At 41.2% G+C, this 20,985-nt stretch overlaps 1 protein-coding gene across 1 annotated transcript in view; it reads left to right on the top strand.

Annotated features, from left to right (window-relative positions):
* Positions 1-2,368: 2,368 nt before the first annotated feature.
* PTPN3 (protein tyrosine phosphatase non-receptor type 3) overlaps positions 2,369-20,985 on the top strand; it is a 175,314-nt gene continuing 156,697 nt past the window's right edge. Inside the window, exon 1 of the mRNA XM_086609110.1 lies at positions 2,369-2,495. Within this exon, the coding sequence (XP_086465236.1) occupies positions 2,369-2,495 (127 nt within the window). The remainder of the gene's footprint in view (positions 2,496-20,985) is intronic.

Here is a 20,985-nt window from a genome sequence, read left to right as displayed (position 1 = left end):
ATCTTATAATATGGCTCTGAAGTTAAGGGGTTATGGAGTAAGAAGCAAGTAGGTTATACATTTACCATTCTCCTGGTCTGTAATAAACCTGGCTGGCCATGTTAAGTCATGTAGAGAATTAAGTTTCAAGACTCAGGTAAGCTTTCAGAATGCGCCAGTATTAACATGCAATCAAAGGGCATTTCTCAAAAAGCTGTTTCCCCACAGCCACTTATCTTCAATTCAACATTGCCCACCTTAATCTCTAGGCTATCGCCCATGATAAGAATTGACCACGATTTTAGTCTAAGCAGGACAGTGGATAAACAAACTTCTATTGAGAACTGTCTTACAGAAAAAGGATACAGAGGGAAAAAAGCAATAACTTTGCTTCTTCACAGACAACGCAGGCAATATAATTTCCAAAAGCTTTTGCAAGTTTGTCTTAGTTTTCAGCCTTATATGGGTCCTCAGTCTATCATCTCAAGAGTGTTGCCATCACTTGAGATGTCTTCAGCCTGAGAGTGAAAGTGCCTGGATTATGGCAGCAGAAGCAGAGGCAGGGAAGCCAAGGCCGCTCCATCCCGCACTTCTCAAAGCCCAGCAGCTGCTGTCTTCCCAAGTAGGGCAGAAGAAAGATTATTTGCTCTAAACTCCAGGGGAAACTTAATTCAGTGTCATGCCCTTTACAACCCTCCTCACCAAGGAAGGCCCCTCAAGGAGCAACACTGTAGAAGGGGGGGAAATATAAGCACGTCTTTCATTTTACTCACTGAAGTATTAAAACAAGTACAAGGCTCCTATCTGAGTGAAACCAAACTTTGGAAAACACAACTTTGCATCAATCTGTTCAAGCTTACCCACACATGAAAAAGAACCCAATCTTTTTAAGCTTTGTTGAGTTCTAGTTTTCAAAGAGAAAGGGGATGAGTATATAGACCTATTGAGTATAATGTAAATACTCACAGGCTGCAAAATGAGAGATACTATTTACCCAGGTGAGAGAAAAGCAGGAAATTGCTATATTACATCATTTTCCACTGAGGAACCTCTGGTGGACTTGCTGTTTCCAGGACGGCATATTGTTCCTAAAAGTGAGAATTGATTTAGATTTTTCTCTCAGCATTCCACTGTGAAAACAGAAACTGAACTTTTGCCAAATTCTGTAGGAGTATCTTTTTTTTAAAAAAAAAAACAAACAACACATTATTACGATAAGGTCATGTTCCTCTTAAAATACAACACTTTACATGCATGAAATCTCAAAACGCTCACTGCTTATTGTCTGCCTCATCCCAACGTTTTACAAGTGTGCAATAATGATAGCTTCCTCCTTCATGCCGCATTTTGTACATAGATTTCAAAGCATTTTCCAAAGAAAGGGAACTATAATTATGCATGTGTTAGAGATGGGGAAACCGAAACACTGAGAGGTAAAGCAATTTCCCCAAGGTGACAGGGCAAATTAGAGGCAGAGTCAGGCGTAAATCCCGCGTCTCCTTTTTGGTTCCTCACTAACCACAGCCTTGCTTGCACTTGACAATGGTATCACCAGCTTGCAAGAGCAACAGCAGAAGGAAACTGCTATGGGGGTACTACGAGGTGCACCTTAATGTGAAATTGATACAGGTCTTAACGAGGGCCCACCTGCAACCCCTCTTGGTCACAGGGGTAACAGATCAATGGTAACGGAGCTGCCAGGGGCTTGCAGGGCAGTGCTGGGGGTTCCTTGTTGAGCCCCAGATGGGTCAACAGGGGTTTCTGAAAGACAGAACAACCTCTGTGGCTACTGCACAAAGGAATCCTCTCTGCAAGCACTGAGGCACTATTAACATAGTGTTCCTGATGGTGCCCTTCTCAGAAATCAGTTTCACATGATTTGTCCCCATCAGTAGCAATCAGAGTTGCTGTTCACGGAGGCAGAGGCCTCTGCAGCAGAGCTGTGGAGCTGTTTTGTCCCACAAGAAATTGTGCCTTGGGGAGAGGCAGTGGCAGCCCTTGCCACCTTGGTGCACAACGGAAGGATTCCTGCTCTCCCACAGCACAGCAGCATCCCAGTTACACCGCTAGCTGTGGTTTATTTGGCATGTAAGATTGATTTTAAATTATTTCCTGCATATTCGCAAACCCAGCAAGTAGTTTCCCTTTAAAGAGCACCAGCTGTGACACTGGGTAGGTTCAGTAATTTCAAATGAGGCGCTAAGAGACTACTCCTTTCAACAACTTTTTTTTTTAATGAGGGTGGGTACCTGTTGCAATGAATCAATTAAAACTCTTCTGACACACTCTTCTGTGTGTTGCTAGACCTGTTTCACAGGTTTCTCAAGAGGGAGGATAACATGTGACAACACACAGAAGCCAGGAGTACTGGAGAAGATCAGAAGCCTGCATGAGTGAGCTTAGCTTTCCAAAACATTTTCTTAAAGCGCTATTCAAAAGACCACTGACCTCTGCAACAGACAGCACCATGGTGGAGCAAGAGATGCTGCTGTCCTGTGCTTATCCTCAAGAAAAGTGTAAGTGACCAAATATGATTTTGTATAAGAAATGAAAACAGGATGCTAGAGAAAGGAAATGAAAGAAATGATTTAGCCAGTATAATTGAAAAGACAGAGGGAGTAGAGGGGAAATGTTAAAATAAGGAAATAAGGAAGCTATTAACTTTGTATTGTAGGCATGCAATTGAAATATGATTAGTGTACTTACAAGCAAAGGAAAGGATGCTTGTGTGAGGAACTCTGATATAAAAGCATCTTGAAGAAACTTGCTTTAATCTTTGACTTTCCACTTGTATTTGCAAAGTGCTGTAGCATGGGGCTGCATGTGTGGCAGAGAAAGTGAATGTTGGGCTTTGATTTAGCAAATTGAGTGGCAGACTGGACTGCTGTGAAAGCATTTTTTAGAAAGAGATAGTATGACTAAAAAAAAGCCTTTTTTTTCTTTTTCGACAATGCAAAGCCTCTTTTTCCTAAGGTATCAGCAAGCTTTCTAGAACTTTATCCAAATGTCAGCTGAGAGTTATGATACATTGCAACTGTTCCTAAATCCATCCCTCCTTCCCCAAAGGAAGCTGTCGCAGATATAGAAAATGTAACACAGGCAAGAACAAAAAAAAAACACCAAACCCCCACAAAAAAACCCCAAACCAGTCAAACAAAAAGAAGCGTACATGTTGGCTTTAATTTTTAAAATTATTAGGAGTGTTTTAAAAGACTTCTGGAAAACACCAAGTCAGATTTCCAGTGTGCCGAAGACAAGTATGACAGAAAGGTGAAAATGTAGCTCACTACAGTGAAGTCAGGTAACTAAGTCGGGACTGGACTTGTCTGAACAAAATGCTAAGCCAAGGTAGAAACGGAACTAGTATGTCCTGAAGCCACTTCAATACACTGCCAGAACAAAGTTCAGTGCAAAAAAACCTTTTCTTTGAACTCAAGAAACTTTGCCTTTTTAATGGCCTGGCTTGTTTTGGCAACTTCTTGAGGATGTTATTTAAAACTTACTCCAGATGGAAGAATCATCTTTGTTCTGAGTGTAAAAATGTCACTTTGTGCAGGGCTTTATGTTGGTTATCAAGAGTGGAATAGGACAGGAGTGTCAGCAAAGATGCAGTTTACCGATGAAGAGATGTTTTCTACTCCCTACAAAGTAGGGACAAAAGGTGACAGACAGCTAAAAATCTTCCTTATGTACACTGTCCTGCTGAGCTGACTTAGGAGCCAGCCTGCTCATAACCAGCTTACTGTAATAGAGTTTAAATGGAATCTGGAGTTATAATATCTGTGCTATAAAAAAACAGTGATGTTTACCTTTCTGCCGCCTAGTGTCCTATTAAAGGTTTTTAGAAAGCAGGATGGCAATAACTTATTTTTAGCTTTGCTGTAACCTAAGCAATATAAATGAGTGTTTTTCTCTTTCATGGACTGATTTATCTTCTTTTCATTTTCTGTCGTTCACCTTAATGTTAAAAAGAAAATGAATTATACTGGGTTAAAATCATCCAATTGCCTTTTATGAAAGAGATAAAAGGTAACTGGAGCTTTCAAATTGCTCAGTTTTGTATATGAAATGTAACTTTATACAGTGTGTCACTGTTGTGCATGTGTGTGAGAGAAAGGGAGGTTTCTAAATCTGTTGGGCCCTCAATTTTGCAGAAACGTGCCATGCTGCACTGTAGAGGCTGAAAAATTTGCATGGAAAAATTAAATCAAACCCAAAGGAAATAAATTCATAGGAAGAAGGAAGCCATGTAATACCTGAGGATGGATGAGCTGGGTCCCCTAATTACACCTGCTGGTGGCATGAATCAGCAATGACCCCCCCTGAAGCCAATGGAGTTACCATGGGCTGAAGAAAGGACTGTGTGGAGGACCAGCTTTGTTGCATTTACAGTATTAAGCATTTGCCAGAAGCAGGTAGTGCACATATATGACATGTTAAAAAGACAAACTGAGCACTGAATGGGCCTGTTCTAGCAGTAAAGGGTGAAACTGTGTCTCAGTGGGTGACGCGTTTCAGTGCAAAACTAAGGGCTTTCTTGGACTGGTCCAAAAGGTCAACCTGCTGCAGGTTTTCACTTAAAAGACTTAGTTTTTTATTTATAAGAAATCCTTTCTGCTAAGCAAAATGGACATGGTACATCTTTGGGAGTCTGCAGCTACTTGTTGAAAGTCGTGGACTTTGTATCTGTTGCTATGTGAAGTCAACCAGAAACTCAAAACTTTGTACCTGAACCTATGACCTAGCTGTCCACGAGAGTGCATTTCTATGTGTCTTCTGCTTAACATAATTTGTCTCCCTAAATGTCTTTCAAGGGAAAACTAAGACTTTTTTTGTCCTCCATGGCACATCAGGATGGCTACAACATTTAAAAACTAGCCCATAGTTAGTCATGGGACACATTCTTCATAGGTCCGTGAAGGTCCAATGTTGTAGTGCCAGGCTACTCACTCCACAGGTGAATAATACTCTTTTCTTGTGAATATTACTTGGACTTTTTTGTGGTCTGTCACTGTTTCACCAGACAGTTGGGGCAAACTACTGATTAGCAGTGTCTGCTGTCAGGAATCCCTCCAGAAGGCCTGTATCCTGACAGATATGACAAGATCAGGAAGACAAAATGTCCTGAAACAGCAACACAAAGGTTAAGATTCCACAATCTCTTGCTACTGGTGTGGGGTTTTTTTTTTTTTTCCTGTTTCAAAAACTATCAATTGTCAAAATGATGTTGTGGGAGGTGTAACAACGGCATATAGGCACAGCTCCCTAACTAGGCTCAGTACATCACCTTCCTCTTCAACCTTTTCAAAGCCATTCGAAAAGCCTCTCTTGGCAGAGATGATTTTCAAAGGAAAATATACTAGATCAGCCATTGCAATGGATTTTACTCCTCTTAGAAAGCAAAATGTATTCAATAAATGCAGTTTCTTCTGGAGTAGTGGTAAACAGACTTCTCAACCATGTGACATAGTCATAGATATTCCTAAATAGCTGCCTGCAAATGCAAATTTCAAAGGAAAATAGTAGAAGCTACCTTTTTGCACTTCTCCCTCTGTGTTATTGTTTATTTTAATAATGGTTTCATAATTTTTCATATAGTTTGAATATTTTCTGTTAGTCTGCTCCTTTTGGTAAAGTTTGTATATTTCCAGAGGCCAGATATATTATATTGTTTGTAACTCTAGAACAGCATATGATAAAAGCACACTAGTCTAAGCCCTTACCAAAAAAAAAAAAAGGAAAGAAAGTAACTTGAACAGAATAAAATTAGTTTGAACAACTTTTTTGAAAATACTAAGCACTTTTGTTCTTGTATTTTAATTAGCTGTCACGCAATTAAGAATTACTGAAATTATTTTTAGCAATCTCTCCAAAAGCCAATCACCTTTAGGTTGAAACCAAGCAAGGAAGTTTCAACTCAAAAGGATTTGTGTTTGGGGTGAGGGGTTTTTCTTTATTATTTTGTTTGCTTGGTTTTTATGATTATGTTTTCTGAGCCATGAAATGTCAAACATACACTTTGAGGATGGCTTACTCGGATTTCAGATTTGAAAAAACATTCTAAAATTACTATATTTCATTTCACTGCTTAAGAGCAGCACTGTGGCATTATGTGTGTGCTGATGGGAAAATGTGGGAGTCTCCTCTATATGTCTGGAGGAGACAGACAAAAGTGTGGTGATGGTCTACCAGGAGTCGTTAAAAAGTCCTGCTCTAGAACAGTTTTCCTAGACATTTGCTCATCTTCAGCCTCATTTCTCTATTTTCAAAGCTAAAATATTTTGTTTCATCATATCGGAATGCATTTTTTGAGACTTTGACTATTTTAATGAATGATCACCCTAAAAGCAGGAGTGATTCCCTATTAAAGACCCTCACTGATATTTTTTTTATCACCTATGAAATTTACCAGTAAAGACTTCAGATTTTGTTTGTATGTTTGTTTGGATTGTCCAATTATCTCCTCATGAACAGCTACCTTTTAAAGATCTACCAGGGAATCAATTTTTAATCCATCTAATGCACATGCTGTAAGTTCCAGTTAATGCACATTTTAAATCAAAATGTTATGCGGTGTTAAATAGAGTGTCTTGGAGAAATTGCAATATACTGTCCCAATACAGTTACTGTTCTTTAACAGAGCTGTCATATCGTCAAAACAAAAGATTTATTTAAGGAAATCTGTTTTCCTGGGAACTGTGCTGCCTGACTGTCAGCATTTTTGGCTCTGGTTTTTGGTAACTTGCCAAATTAACACATCAGTGTATGTCAATCCAATCTATAGCTGTAGTCAGCTAATAGAAAATAAAGTCCATATCGCTCCTTGCTTTTTGATGACCAGATATGTCCAAAGAAAGAAAAAATCAGCCTAAAAGAAGCCAAAAGTAATACCCATGTTCTTCATATGCGCCTCATCTCAACACCACATCAGAAGATATTTCCATGTGAATTCCTCTCTGTTGACTTATCTCTGGAAGAAGGGCTTATGCAATGCAAGGGTGGAGCCCAGGTAGAAACATAAGCAGGACAATTGCACCAGTCAAAGGTTACCAAGAAGTATACTTGGGGAGACTGTTTACGTTATGCTTGCTCTGACGGGCCACCAAAATGTTTCTCTGAAAAACACATAAAGTGGGTATAACCAGTGCTGGCTACTCATTTGGCACACAGATGATCTTAGTCATCCTAAAAACGTGCCAAGCTCAGCTGGAAAAGGAGCCGGAGCGAGCATCCGAGCTCTGGAGGCTGCTCCCGGGGCCTGGCAGCTGCACAAAGGCTGCTCACCAACCCCGAGGATGCAGGGACTTTGCCCGCACGGCGTCCTTGTGTTTAATGTTTTGCTGTTTCTGCTGCTGTGGTAACGTGGGTGAGAATGCTCCCAGCAGCTGGAGGCGTTCAGCCCCCACGCAGAGAGATGGGCTCAGAGGGATGGCGGGTGGCTGGCCCAGGCCAGCCTTGCAAGGAAGGGAAATGATGTGGAGGTAGAAAAGAGCAGAAAGGAGTTTAAAATGGACTTGGAATGTGTTTGCCATAATGCTCAGCATACACTTTGCATCTCAAAGGCGCATACATCTACGGTCCACTTAGCTCCTGAGTCTGGAAAGGTTTCTGACTCTTTGGAGGGTTTTTCGTCATCACATCTGTGAGGTTTCTGCTGTGCTGGATTTCCAAGGGATAGAGGCTCTACTGCATTGGCTGCGAGGAGTTGTTGGTAGCAAAGGGTCTGGTTACTTGCACTTATCCTCAGCATCCTATAGCATGGCCTTGCCTCTAAAAAAATCCCCAATTCTGCAATCATATTTTTGGCCCGATTATGCTGTCCATTGCATCACCATTGAGTCAAAGTCGTAATGGGATAAGTGAGAGCAAAACTTTGTGTGGTGTTTCCTTCCAGCAGGATGGTCTAGCTTGATGCATTGCAGTCTGTGGGGGGTCCTGTCCTTGACACTCATATAAAAAGGAGGTAGATATCAAATCCATACAAGATCTTCTGATCTGAGACTTGACCCAACTGAGACATTTAAGACCAAAATCCCAACAAAGCTGGTGGTGATTATGTTCAAGGACTTGTTTGCTCTTAATTTTACTGGGAGCCTTGAGCTGTACTTCTGTGCATGTTCTGAGTTGTTCCGATCTTGATGGAGATGAGTGAGCGATTGAAGGCTTTCTTTGTACATATCCTTAACTAAGCCTACTGTAGGGACAGTCGATCCCATTCATGTCTTCAGAGCACACTTGGCTTTCAGAGACCTGTTTCTTACCTTATCACATGCAGTGGCTGCTGCTGCTGCTTGCTGCTGAAATGCAAAATACACGTGGTTCCTCTTCTCTGCCCCAGCATTACACAGGAGTCTGATTATTTGCTAAGAAAGTGGATTTACTTAAATGGACTTTCTTAAGTGGACTTTGACTTGGAAATTTTCATTCCCTATTTGAGTAGGGAATATTCAAATATATATTTGGGTCCAAATCTATCCAGTCTCTTGAGAGAAAGCCTGGCCAGGAGGAAAGAGGCTACTCCAGCAACAGGCAGCCCAGCTCCAGCTGTGCCACCAGCCTGGTGGTGGTTACAGCACTTGCTCCAAGCAGAGCTGGACAGGCCTGAGTTTTTGGTCCCCTGCTGGGACCTCTTTTTTTTCCTGTAGTTCACAGAAAGTCAAGCGTAGACCAGGGCCAGAAACCTGGTTGCCCTCATGCCAGGTGAGTGTCCTGAGCATGAGAAAACACAACTCGGTCGCTTAATATGCTCTTTCTCTTTACAGACTAATGAATTTTGAATTGTTTTCTGCACAGTTGCAGCTGGAGGATGAGGAGCATATCCCTCCAACCCACTCACACTGACCTAGTTTAGAGCTGCTAATTGCACAACCTCGGGGGAGCAGGGGGGGGGTTTGAAGCTCCCCTCCCACGCATGCTGTGCAGCCAGAGCAGGGAACCACGCTTAGGACATCCACCTTCTAGGTTACAGCTTTAGCAGCAGGGTGTTACGTGAATGCATGGCAACCATGCCAAAGGAGGAACATGAAAAGCATAAAGCCTGCTCAATTCTCTGAAAGGAGGGAAAAAAAAGAAAGAAAAAAAAAAAAAAGCCCCAAAATCTGTATTTTGGAAGAGATCTGGTCTGCAAATCCCAACCAAATGCAAGTATCTCCTTGCAGGTCTGCCGGGTGGGTTTTAAGGTTCCTCTTCCCACCCAGCCAGCTTTATTGGCTAGGTCTAAGCAGGTGCACGCTAAGCTGCTTGGGGTTGTTATTGCAGGCACCTAACACTCTTGGGCACTTTATAGATCTATTGCTTAGGATTCAGACTCTGCTCGAAGGCCTGAGAACTTAATTACGAGGTATTACACCAACTTATGCTGAGTCACCTAAGCCCTTTATTGAATCTGGCCCCAGTGCATTTTTCAGGCTTATTTGCAGAGCAGCAGGTATTATTACCAGCAGTAACTGGGTTAATAACAGGGCCTCCAAGAGAAAGCAATTTGTAACACCTGTGATGCTTTGACTGAAACATGTTCATTACCCATGTTCCCAGTTATGTAATAAGCAGAACAATAAAAAAAAAAAATTACTTCTCTCTGCAGAAATCTCTACGGTGCCTGCTGCCTGTATATGGCCACGGCATCCTGTTTGCTCAGTACTTGCACAGTTACAGTTGCCTGGAACGTCCTCAGCAGAATGCCCCTTGAGTTTTAGTAACTAGGCATGGATTAAAAAAATGGATACAGCAAATGCCAAAACAAAAAAAAAATTTAAACATTTATCTTCATTGTAGACAGACAGTTGTTGCACACTTGAAGCCTGACAGATGTGGTTTGCTGGCAAGTGGGTGAGAAAAAAGCAGTATCTTAATTCATGCTGGGGGGAAGGGTGAGGCTTTTATTCTTCAGTTTGAGAGAAAAAGGTCTGAAAACTTTCAAAGTTGTTCTTAGCAGCTCTATACACAACATATGGTCCTTCCTGAGCTCTTGACCATTCCTAATGTGGGAGTCTGCCAAATGAAAGTTAAACAAAAGTTACCCTTACAAAAATATTTAGGAAGCCCTGTTTTAGAAGTGAGTGCACATGTTGGCTGTGACTCAGAGCACACCCACACACTGGGTAGACAGATTAGCATCTAAACCACTAGGCAAGTTCCAATTCTTGCTCAGAAGGTCAAAAAAGCCTGGGAAATGGCCATTGCTCCCTTTCTCCTCAGCACAATTATTTTTTTCCAGATTGCAAAGTCATTTTGGATGGCACAGCAGCAGTGAAGTCAACTGATTTATTGTCATAAACAATTGTGTTCCAAGTTGGTAACCAATTTTGCCGTTTCTGGACAAAAGAATAAAGAGGAGATACAAAAAATTGAAAAGAAAAAACCCAACCCACACAACACACTGAAACCCAAACCTTTTCCTTTGGATTTGTTGTAACATTTGTTTCTGCTCCTCAGAAACCACTGGGATCTGTAAAACGTTTACTAGGGAGGCGCATATTACATGGAAGAGAGATGAAAGCCAAAACCTCCTTGATAATATGCTTGTTTTGTCCAGAACCATATTTTTTTAAAATTTGGTGTCATATCAAAACACAACAGCTCAAAAGACCAAGACTGCCATATGCATTTCACTTGGTTTCCACATGCTGTAGCTGGCCTGTTTCCAAGCCGCCTGTAAATAAAGTCCCTGTATCTCCTCTGGTGTTGCCATGAAGGTAAGGGATGCCCACCCCCTCTGCCCTCCTCTCCTTGCCATGCTGGTAAGACACAGGGATGGGGTTTGGGGTAGAGCTAATAGCACTAAGAGCCTTTATGAGATCAGAAATTAAGTTGTCCTGAAGTTTGAGGTACCTCCTATCCAAGAAAAAAAAAATATTTATCAACCAAAAATTTCCATACTGATGCGTGTTTTATGGGTTGTTACTAAAAAGGGTTTAATATAGCACTGGAGATCTGTGGGTTGTCCTGAGATCCTAGGTTTAGACTTTTCTAGAGACCTCAGACATTCATGCAACCTAAGATATGAATATTTGTGGAATCAAAACAAAGGAGATAAAGTCAAAACTTCTAGAGGTGATGAAAGTACATAAACAAGAGAGTAAGGCAGAAGTAAGGTCAGAATCAAAAACAATTTCAAGATTTCCAGCCATGGTATCAGATCAAAATCTGATTGCAAAAGGAAGCTGGCTAGTTAGGCAATATGTGACATCAAGTATTCTACGTTAGCTCCAGGGTTTTCATCTGTGCCTCATTCAGTACTTTTACTGTCGTGGTCCAGATAATGAAGAGGCAGATAAGATACGGTGGGCATGGAGAGTGACAGCAGGATCTGAGCAGAAGAAACAAGTTTTCATTTTTCTTTTTAATGATAATGGAGGAAAAGAGTCAGAAAATCATGATGTGAATTTCGGTAATACAGAAACAGCCCAGAGCTATATTCTCTGCTGCAGACTTGCTGTGGAGGAAATACAACAGCTCTACAAGATGAGTGGCTATTATTAATATTGCAGCTGCACAGGTGAAGCAGAGCTTAGTTAAATCTTTATTAATAACTAATCCCTTGCAAAACCATGGGTGGAAACACTAACTCACGTTGCTGGCTCGCAGTTTGGATTTCTCTTCCCTCAGTATGGCTTTTTGCTGTGCTGCCCATTGATGTCTGTGCTTCAGAGACAAATAACTTTACAGTTTTTCCCCTAGAGAATCCTCTGCCAATGTCAAAATGAGCAGGAATGAGAGAAAGAAAAAATAAACGGCAAGGATAAGATGGCTTATCCACCTTCATTGTTGTGTCCAAGGTAGTCCAAGAACTTGGACTACAGCTTCCGCTTCATTCACATCGGTAAGACAAACATCTACAGAAGTGTCTAGAACCAGCGCTTGGTAAAAGCTGCTTTTCTTCTGCATTTGCAGTGCCATTTCAACAAGCTGGCTCTTGTTCTCTCTTCCAGAGTAACCACCATGTATTCAACAGTGAGGGTGCTCTTGCCAAAATGCTTTTCTTATCAGGATTATGCTTTTGCAAGATGAAATGTCAAAGAATCTGTAGGATTAATCTTTTGAACTTTTCCTGTTAACAAACACAGAATTCTCTCTGGCTTCAGAAATGTTTTCTATTAACTCTTTTCCTTCAACATTGAGTGAAACTTCTGAAGTTTATCAGAATTATTTGGGAGACTATTCCTATTTGGATTTTGCTCTTTTACTAAAAAAAGAAACCAACACCACCTTTCATTAAGAATATTTTTCATTTTCATTCAATTTTATTTTATTTATTAAATAAATGAGGAAATAAATGAGGGTAGGTCCTTTCCTCCCATCGTAGCCCTGCAGGAAGGTGCTACCCAACCTTCCTACAAGCAGTAGTTCACACATTTTGTTATGCTTCATTAAAGAGAAATTACCGCGGGGGGGGAGGGGGGCAGGAGCACGTTTCTGTAGGAGACACTGTGCTATCTATGGAGATCACCCTTGGGAGCAGCGAGGGACCATTACTGCTCCGGAGCTGCAGCGTTCCCCAGGTGTGTAGGGTGCCATCTGCCATGGTCATGACACAGGACAAGCTGGCAGCGCCTGCCTCCCTGTTGTTTTTTAACCACCTGAGATGAGAGGAAGCTATGGGCCATTAAGTCTGTTTTAATAGCTAGTAGTCACAGCTTCTGTGACTGGAAAGCCTATGAAAACTGTGGTTCTGCTCTGTCATTTCAGATTTTGCTTGTGGCATTTGTTTATATGTTGTGGCAGGGCTCAGGCAAGTTGTCTTTTTTTTCCACACCTAAGTATCGTTGTTTGTTTGCTGGTTTTTCTCCTGACCTTCCTTGTTAGCTTTTTCCTCCCTTGTAATAGCAGCTTCCCCCTTGCTGTTGATCAGAAAGGGCCCTGCTCTTGGCAATTTTGTGGCAAAAGCGTGATATATGTGGTGGAAACTAAGCAGATTGCACTGTTGCTGCTCTTCCGGCTCTTGCTGGGAATATATAATATACATGTGTAAAGTGAAATCTTATTTTTCAGCTCTACAAAAAGCAAGAAATAGGTGTAATATGTAAAACAAAAAAGCATTTTAGCAATCTGAAGTGTACTCTTACTAACACTGGAGTGTTTCTTAAGCATATTTGATTCCATTAAGCTGGAACTGATGACACTTCCAGTGCCCCAGGTCTGCAGTGTTTTTTTGAACACTAACTTTTATTGCTATTTTGCTATTATTGCCTGAATTTTTAATGAGGCCAAGGAAACTGTATTCATCAGATTAATTTCTCTGAAGTATTTTGTCAATTCTAGGAAACAAACAAAAAGTTATTACATAAAAGAAATACACTGTGTATCTGAGACTTGAAGCAGAGCATATTAGCAGTAATCAAGTTCATGCTTATTATCTTTACAGCCCCATAGGTGTGTGTGGTGCTTTGTAGGCAAAAATAATGACAAGCTTGTGCTTTTTTTCACTAGGCAATAATCTATCAGATGACTCATTCTGTCCGCTTGATTTTATATGCTCAGATAATCTAATATTGAAAACCTGGAAAGATGGACCAGACTAGTTACTGTGATGAGTAAGCAAACAGCATGCACCACACACTGTCAGCGAAAAGGCAGGGCTGTTATTTTAATCTCAGGTACACAATTTGGAATTTTCATACTAAATATTTTTTAAAGGTGGTCACCATGCACTTTACTAGATTAATTCTTGCTTAAGTGAAGGAGGAAAATGGATCTGCAAGGCATTGTTTGAATGAAGCACATCCCTATGTCACCTGAGAACGTCAGCACTGTAACAAAACTCTTGCAAATTCTTCCCGCTATCCCCATAGCCATAACCCTTTCCCAAACTGGGGTGCAGGTGTTTAAAAAACATGAATGTTGATTCCTAACAGAGTGATAAGGAAGAGAGAGAAAGCTAAAAACTGATAGCAGAGTGCATCTACTTGGCAAGTTCTGTGAGCTTGAAGGAAAGACAACTGTCAAATTGGACGTGATACAGTAGCTTCTTCCCTCCACCAAGATGCTTGCATTGTTTCCCACTGTTACTTCTCTGCGCAGAACGTATCTGCTGTGTTTTGTGTCAGATAAAATGAGTTAAACAGAGATCTGATTCATGAAACTGGAATCTTGAGAGGATAATCTTCCTGGCAAAAGGAAGACTCCTCCCTGGTCTGACTAGCACTGAAGATTCTGCTGGGAAGGAATACTTAGCGAATAACATACAGTGGGCTACAGAGATATATAGGTGTAGTGGATGTTACTGTGTCTCCTGGGCACCGTGGCAGTGCAGCCACACATGTTAAGTGAAAATGGGCACTTCTTAGCCCAGCAGTTCACGTGACTGTGCGTAGAGGGAAAATTTGACTTTATAAGGACATAGCAAATTCCTTCCTCGCTTTTTGTGTCACTGGAAGATGTGTCTACTGTGTCCAAGAATGGTGTAGTGATTTTCCTGAGTCTGAGCCACAAGACATCTGCTGGAGAACTAAAGGGAGGAGAATTTTGGTACTTAAAGGGGGCCTACAGGAAAGCTGGAGAGGGACTTTTTACAAGGGCGGGTAGTGATAGGACAAGGGGCAATGGCTTTAAACTGAAAGAGGGTAGATTCAGATTAGATCTAAGGAAGAAATTCTTCACTCCAAGGGTGGTGAGGCACAGGAACAGGTTGCCCAGAGAAGTAGTGGATGCCCCATCCCTGGAAGTGTTCAAGACCAGGCTGGATGAGGTGTTGAGCAACCTGGTGTAGTGGAAGGTGTCTGCCTGTGTCAGCGGGGTTGGAACTAGATGATATTTATGGTCCCTTCCAACCTAAACCACTCTATGATTCTACGATAATTTCTGCAAGTACTTGGTGGTGATGGATGATAGTAGCTTCTTCAGGGCAGTGGGCTCTTCACTGTGAGAGGGGACCAGGCTAAGTGGGCAGCTGGGTCTGAGCCCAGCTCAGCAATACCACCTGATGATCTGTGCTGGCTTCATAGAATCGTCTGGTCGGAAGAGACCTTCAAGATCATCGAGTCCAACCATTCACCCTGCACTGTCAGGGTCCCTAAACCATATTGCTCAACACCAAACCTACATGGTTTTTAAACACCTCTAGGGATGGGGACTCCACCACCTCCCTGGGCAGCCTGTTCCAATACTTCACAACCCTCTCTGTAAAGAAATTTTTCCTGATATCTAACCTAAATTTCCCCTGGTGTAACTTGAGGCCATTCCCTCTTGTCCTGTCATTCATAACGTGGGAGAAGAGACCAACCCCCATCTCCCTACAACTTTCTTTCAGGTAATTGTAGAGAGCGATAAGGTCCCCCCTGAGCCTCCTCTTCTCCAGACTAAACAGTCCCAGCTCCCTCAGCTGCTCCTCATAGGACAAGTTCTCTAAACCCTTCACTAGTTTTGTTGCCCTTCTCTGAACCTGCTCCAGCACCTCAACGTCCTTCTTGAAGTAAGGGGCCCAAAACTGGACACAATACTCCAGGTGTGGCGTCACCAGTGCTGAGTACAGGGGGACAATCACTTCGCTGCTCCTGCTGGCCACACTGTTTTTGATACATGCCAGGATTCCGTTGGCTTTCAACTTCCTTTTTCCTTTTTTTTTTTGACATTTTTGACTTTTTTTTTTCCTTCCTCATATCTCCAGCGTTTCACCCCCACACCACTGTAGACCTGTTGCCAGCCATACGTTCTACCCATCCCATGGTGGAGGAGCTCATGGCTGGAGACCCCTTGTATAGCGCTCCATACGTAGGCTGACCAGCTCGCTGCTTGGGCTTCCCTTCTGAGTTTCTGCAAAGACAGGGTAAGGGTGCTGGCTTTAGAAAAGCTTTAATAACATCTGGTACCTACAGAAACAGTCCCCGACAATTTCTTTGTCGTCTTCTAACAAAACACTTGTAGAGCATGTGTCATGGGTGGATATATGACATAATAAAGAATCACGGGTCTTTTGTGTAATCCACTGTCAGCCAGTGAGTGCAAAACGCACTGAGTTGCATAGGTTTTTTGGGAGTTACAACCTCAGCAAAAAATGCTCATTTATAAAAACCACCGACAGGGAGCTGGCTGTACAGTGGTTACAAATTGGAAATGGACTAGTAGGTTTTAAAAGAAAATACAGAGTGTCTGCAAAATACATAGAAAAAATAGGAAAGAACAGATAAAGCAAACAGAATGGACAGGTGAAAGATACTACTTTCATTTTCTGGTAGGGTGCCAATTTGCAATTGCTAGATATTAGCAAGGTGCAAGGTGTGAATTACAATGACAAAAGAGTCATTAAGCCAAATTTCAACAAATATCTTCAAACTTTGCCTTGTTTCTGATGTAATGTAATCTCATTTCAGATCTATGTTTATGTTTAAAGGTGTGAATTAACCCACTTGATAATTGCAGACTCGTTTATCCTGCTTTTGCTTACTATAGGGGAACAGTGTCACAGGGCAGTTGCTACAGAGCCCGCGGTACACCCTAGTTGTTTATGTTGCCTTGCACAGGCAATCACACTGTCACTTGCCTCATTACTGCCCCTAAAATGTATCACACTGATTAGTAAACCCAGGCAGCAAACCTGCCACTTAGAATCTGCCACTAAGAACCACTTAGGCAGGTGGAGAGTTTTGTTTTGAAGAGAAAATGGGGAAGAGGGGACAAAAGGCTGCTCCAAAAAAGACTTCTTTCTGCTATCAATGGTTTTAAGATCTGATTTTTCTTTTTTTTTTTTTTCTTCTAAAATGGCTTTTGGCTTAACACTGTGTTTCCCTCAGGCTTGTGGTGCAACCTTTGCTTTTTTTAATCCGTCCTTTCAACCCTTCTCAAGTGTGATCTTTACTCTTCCTCTGCCTCGGGCTGTATGACCACCTAGTGCAGCCACTCCTAGTGGGATCTGTCCAGTTCACAGAACATCCCAGCTGTGTTTCAGAGGTTTAAGGTCACTTCTCTGGAAGACAATATTAGTGATTTACTAATAACCTGTGGATAGCTTCTTCAAAATGTTACTGATTCTTCTACTCACGTTCACAATATATTTTACCAAAGGATTAAACAAGACCACTTCCCTACGTCTGACTATTTCCTTGAAAACACACATATGTTCTTTTCAACCTAGATCTCCATCACTGGCTGGGAGCAACCTGCTATGTGATGGGGAGGCCTTTTCTTCTCTCCCAGGGCCTGCTTGAAACTTCCCGTGCTTGAAACTTCCCCATAATACTCACAGATCATTCAGTCTCCGTAGATTTCTAGATCCAAGAAGTAGCAACAGGTTGGGACCATTTTTTTTTTCTCTTCACTACGGTGAATTGGGGGAAGACAACATCCTTTTAGACCATTCCCAGATGAAGACAATTTCTCAATATTCGGCTTCCCTATTGTTTCTTCAGAGCCTTATCCTCATCTGCATTTTCCTGTGTCCCATTGTTTCTCTAAAACTTTTGGTTTAACCCTATGCATTCAGCCAGGAGACCACCATGCAGACAGCCTGAGCTCCCCAACCAGGTAACAAGCTGTTCTGTAAGTGGTGGGACTGTAATGAGAAACTCTGGTGCAGATTGTCCCACGTTTAATAAGTTGTATGTGTGTTTTTCTCCTCTTAATGGTATATTAAATTGTTTCTTTCCCAACTTTACTCACTAGCGTGCTTTCCTGAGATTGTAAGAATTGCGGAACTTTCTGACAGATTTGATCAAAACTAGATTCAAAATCTTTTGGGGGTGTGGGAAGAGAGGAGGAGGACAGGCAAGCAGAGAAGCACACTGAGAACATGGTAATGTAATTCTTATTTCCTTAGGACACCAGACCAAAGTGTATCACAGATAACTTTCTCCTCCTCCACAATATTCCAAAATAAAATTTTAGTCAATCTGAATAAAATGTCAAAATTTGAGTTTGTTGAACGGAAACATTTCAATGAATCCGAAACAAAAGTGATTTGGAGCTGACTTTTGGAGAACTCAAGAACATTGTAGCCTGCTGTTCTTGAGTAAAATAAAATTTAAAAATAGCCACCTCTAAAACCTTGCAGCCCTGTTTTGGAAAAAAAAACCCCAAACCTTACTACTCTTTTCCTCTTCTAAGTTTTCCTAAGTTTTCCCTCCTTCCCTACTAAGTACATAAAGGAATCGGATTCATGCATCAAGTATGTCAGTTCAGAAGATAAGCATTTTCAGTTGTCGTTATAAAGCACTATTTGCTCCTACAAGTTCCAAACATCTGAACAAAGGCAGGTCTAGCAGATATTTTTCTTTTCACAGCATCTCAAACCTCTCGACTAATGTCTTATCCACTGGCCAAGATACAAAGAAAGCACTTAGATGAAAAGCAGGGAAAATTCAAAATTTTTAGCTTATATAAGTAAAGGGATCAAGTGTGGGGTTTTTTCTGATTATAGTGACAAAGACCGTAGTTGGTTCTGTTCACTCATGTTTCCAATGCAAAACTGTTTTGAGTGTTGCTCTTTCTAACCAACAATGCAATTCTGCTGTTAGGAACGGAAAGCTCCACACCTTTCCCAAGTAAGGGGATGCTGCTGGGGTTTGGGGCTTTTTTCTTCTTTCTTTCCACTTTGGACTGCAGTTGAAACTGATTAAAATGGGAATTTCCCTGTTTATTGAGAATCCAAAGATCCTGAAAAAGGACAAATATTTTACTCTAGAGGAAAAAACCCGATGTTTCAAAATGTTTCACAGTGGAAGAAAGAAAATGTTTTGCAAACAATAAAAATATTGTGTTTATGAATGAATTTGAGCTTGAAAGTCCACTTTCCACTGCTTCTGTGTGTCTTTTAAATCCAGCGAGAGGAGAGACCACTTGTGAGATAAAAGTCTGGAAACCCCTGGTTGAGTCAACTGGGATTTGAGGCTTCCACGCTCTGTATTGCAGAGTCTAAAGCTAAGTTTCAGTGAAACTAAAACCTCAGGCTTACCAGACCCTTGTTGCTGTGGCAGGAACCTGAGGGGGTTTTTATTCCATTTGGCAAGGCCATGCAGGAATCCGACCGAAAAACCCACAAGTATTACAAGGGCTACAAGCTATGGGAGCACCATAGCTCATCAGGTGTCTTCTCAGGATATCTTGTTTCGTTGGCAGCTTCGGGTCATTTATTTTATTGACAATTACACTTTGGAGAAACATTTTAGTTCTCAGAAATGGAATTTTCCAGTAAAAACATTCTGTTGGAAAATCCCCAATCACCCTGACTTTTGCTGCCTTTATTGGGACATGTTCATTCTTTCGAGGTTGAGACAGAGGACTTTTAGGAACAAATAGGGTATAAATGTGGTGGACTTGGAGGAGGTAGAGGGTTTATTACTTAAACATCTGGAGGTTGCACTATAATGGGTGCTGTCCTACAGGGTGCTATGACTACATCTTGTGTATTATACAGGTTTAGCCACATTTTTGTGAGCTATTATTAATGCTGACTTGCAGCATACGCCTTTGGAAGCAGTACAGTCAATGCATACCTGCTTACAGTGGGAAACTAAAAAGCCTCAAATTTCCTCTTGGCTGGCTCCTTCCTCCTACGCCCAACTCAGTCCGTGCCATTCGAAAACAGAAGCTGACATCAAGTCATTTTCTATTGTTGAAAACATACACATAAGAAAACCCACATCCCCTGTTGTAAAGGCATTGGAAGGTCGCGGAACAGGTAAATTTGGAGACTGCTTCTTTTTAGATTGTTTCCATATGTGTCATCTCCATTTCTTGCCCTCATCTAATATTATTTTAGCAGCAGTAGGAGGAATGGACACCTTAGCCCCTTTCTAAGCAAATCAACCAGGCCTCCTCCCATTCAGGTGGAAGTCTGGTTGGATTTTCCAGCTTGGATTTATACCCTATGGACATGAGTTCAGAGGCACTTTATCCGCTCTCATGGCTTTAGTTGCCTTGTTGCTGAAGTGTAAGTACTGCGGTGGTTACCAGTGTTACTTTTGCATGGCTGCACAAAGATGAATTAGCTACTGTACGAAAAAAAGAGAGCTATTTAACTCAGCCGAGATGATCAGACTTGTTATTTTAAGTCTGATTTTTGCATTTAATCAGAAGCAGAGAACAGGATAGCGGGGACTGGCAGCTTAACAAGGAAAATGTCTGATGAATTCAGACTGGGCTCATTTTAGGATCGAGAGGAATCACATGGAGTTTGAAATATCCATAGAACAGGCAGGTTTTGAACTGCGGTTCTCTTCTGTACAGAAACCCGGACGGCTCAGGCGCTCTGCCAGGATTTATCAGTACAACTACAGTTATTTCAGTGATGCTTTGATACTTCACAATAATTAAGATATTTTTGTCTAAGGTATGTTTCATCTCACAGTCTTAATTTTGCAGACAGGAAAGATTATTTTTAAGGAAGTGCTTATAGGCTAAAGTCTAATTTCTACTTTATTGGTATAGCCAAGAAGAAAAAAAAATAAGATTTTCTATTTTAGATGCTTGTGTTCTAACAGCTACTTTGTATCTATTTTTGTACTAAAGTTATGCTAATTTCCATCTTCATTAATTAATTGGTGCCATGAGTGTTACATCTGTAAAAGATGATTTTTCTAATGATCCCTTTGGAAATGGTTCTTCTTAAACCACCAGGTATTTAAAGCCACCTTCCTGTCTGAGATGGCTTCACTTTGGGAACAATCCCTGCGTAATTAAAAATTATTTTTGGATTTTTTATTTATTCATCATTTTCTAATATGGCTGAAACTCATTAGGATGCAAGACTTCATTTATTGGAATATCCTTGAGCAGAAGAAGTAAGATTCACTTCATTAAAGACAAACGTAATCCTTACAGTAATCGACTTACCATTCACAGCAAAAAGAACTTCATTAGCCAATGTTAATTTGAGGCAGAAACCTGCAAAAGTAAAAAAAAAATCCAACCTCAAAATGAAGGTTAATAACTTTCCTTTGTCCTTCCTTCCTTAGTGGCTTTGCCATTCTGAGGTTGTCTTTCCACACATCACACAGATGAAGCCATGTAAACCAGCATGGGCTTCGATAAAGCTTTCATGGATTATGTTAGCTGTGCATCTAATCCCAGCTGTGG

Source organism: Tauraco erythrolophus, chromosome 3 (genome assembly GCF_009769465.1).
Source record: "Tauraco erythrolophus isolate bTauEry1 chromosome 3, bTauEry1.pri, whole genome shotgun sequence".
NCBI classification, from domain to species: domain Eukaryota; kingdom Metazoa; phylum Chordata; class Aves; order Musophagiformes; family Musophagidae; genus Tauraco; species Tauraco erythrolophus.
The sequence above is the reverse complement of the archived record's forward strand: the minus strand, read 5'-3'. Positions and strand labels throughout refer to the sequence as shown.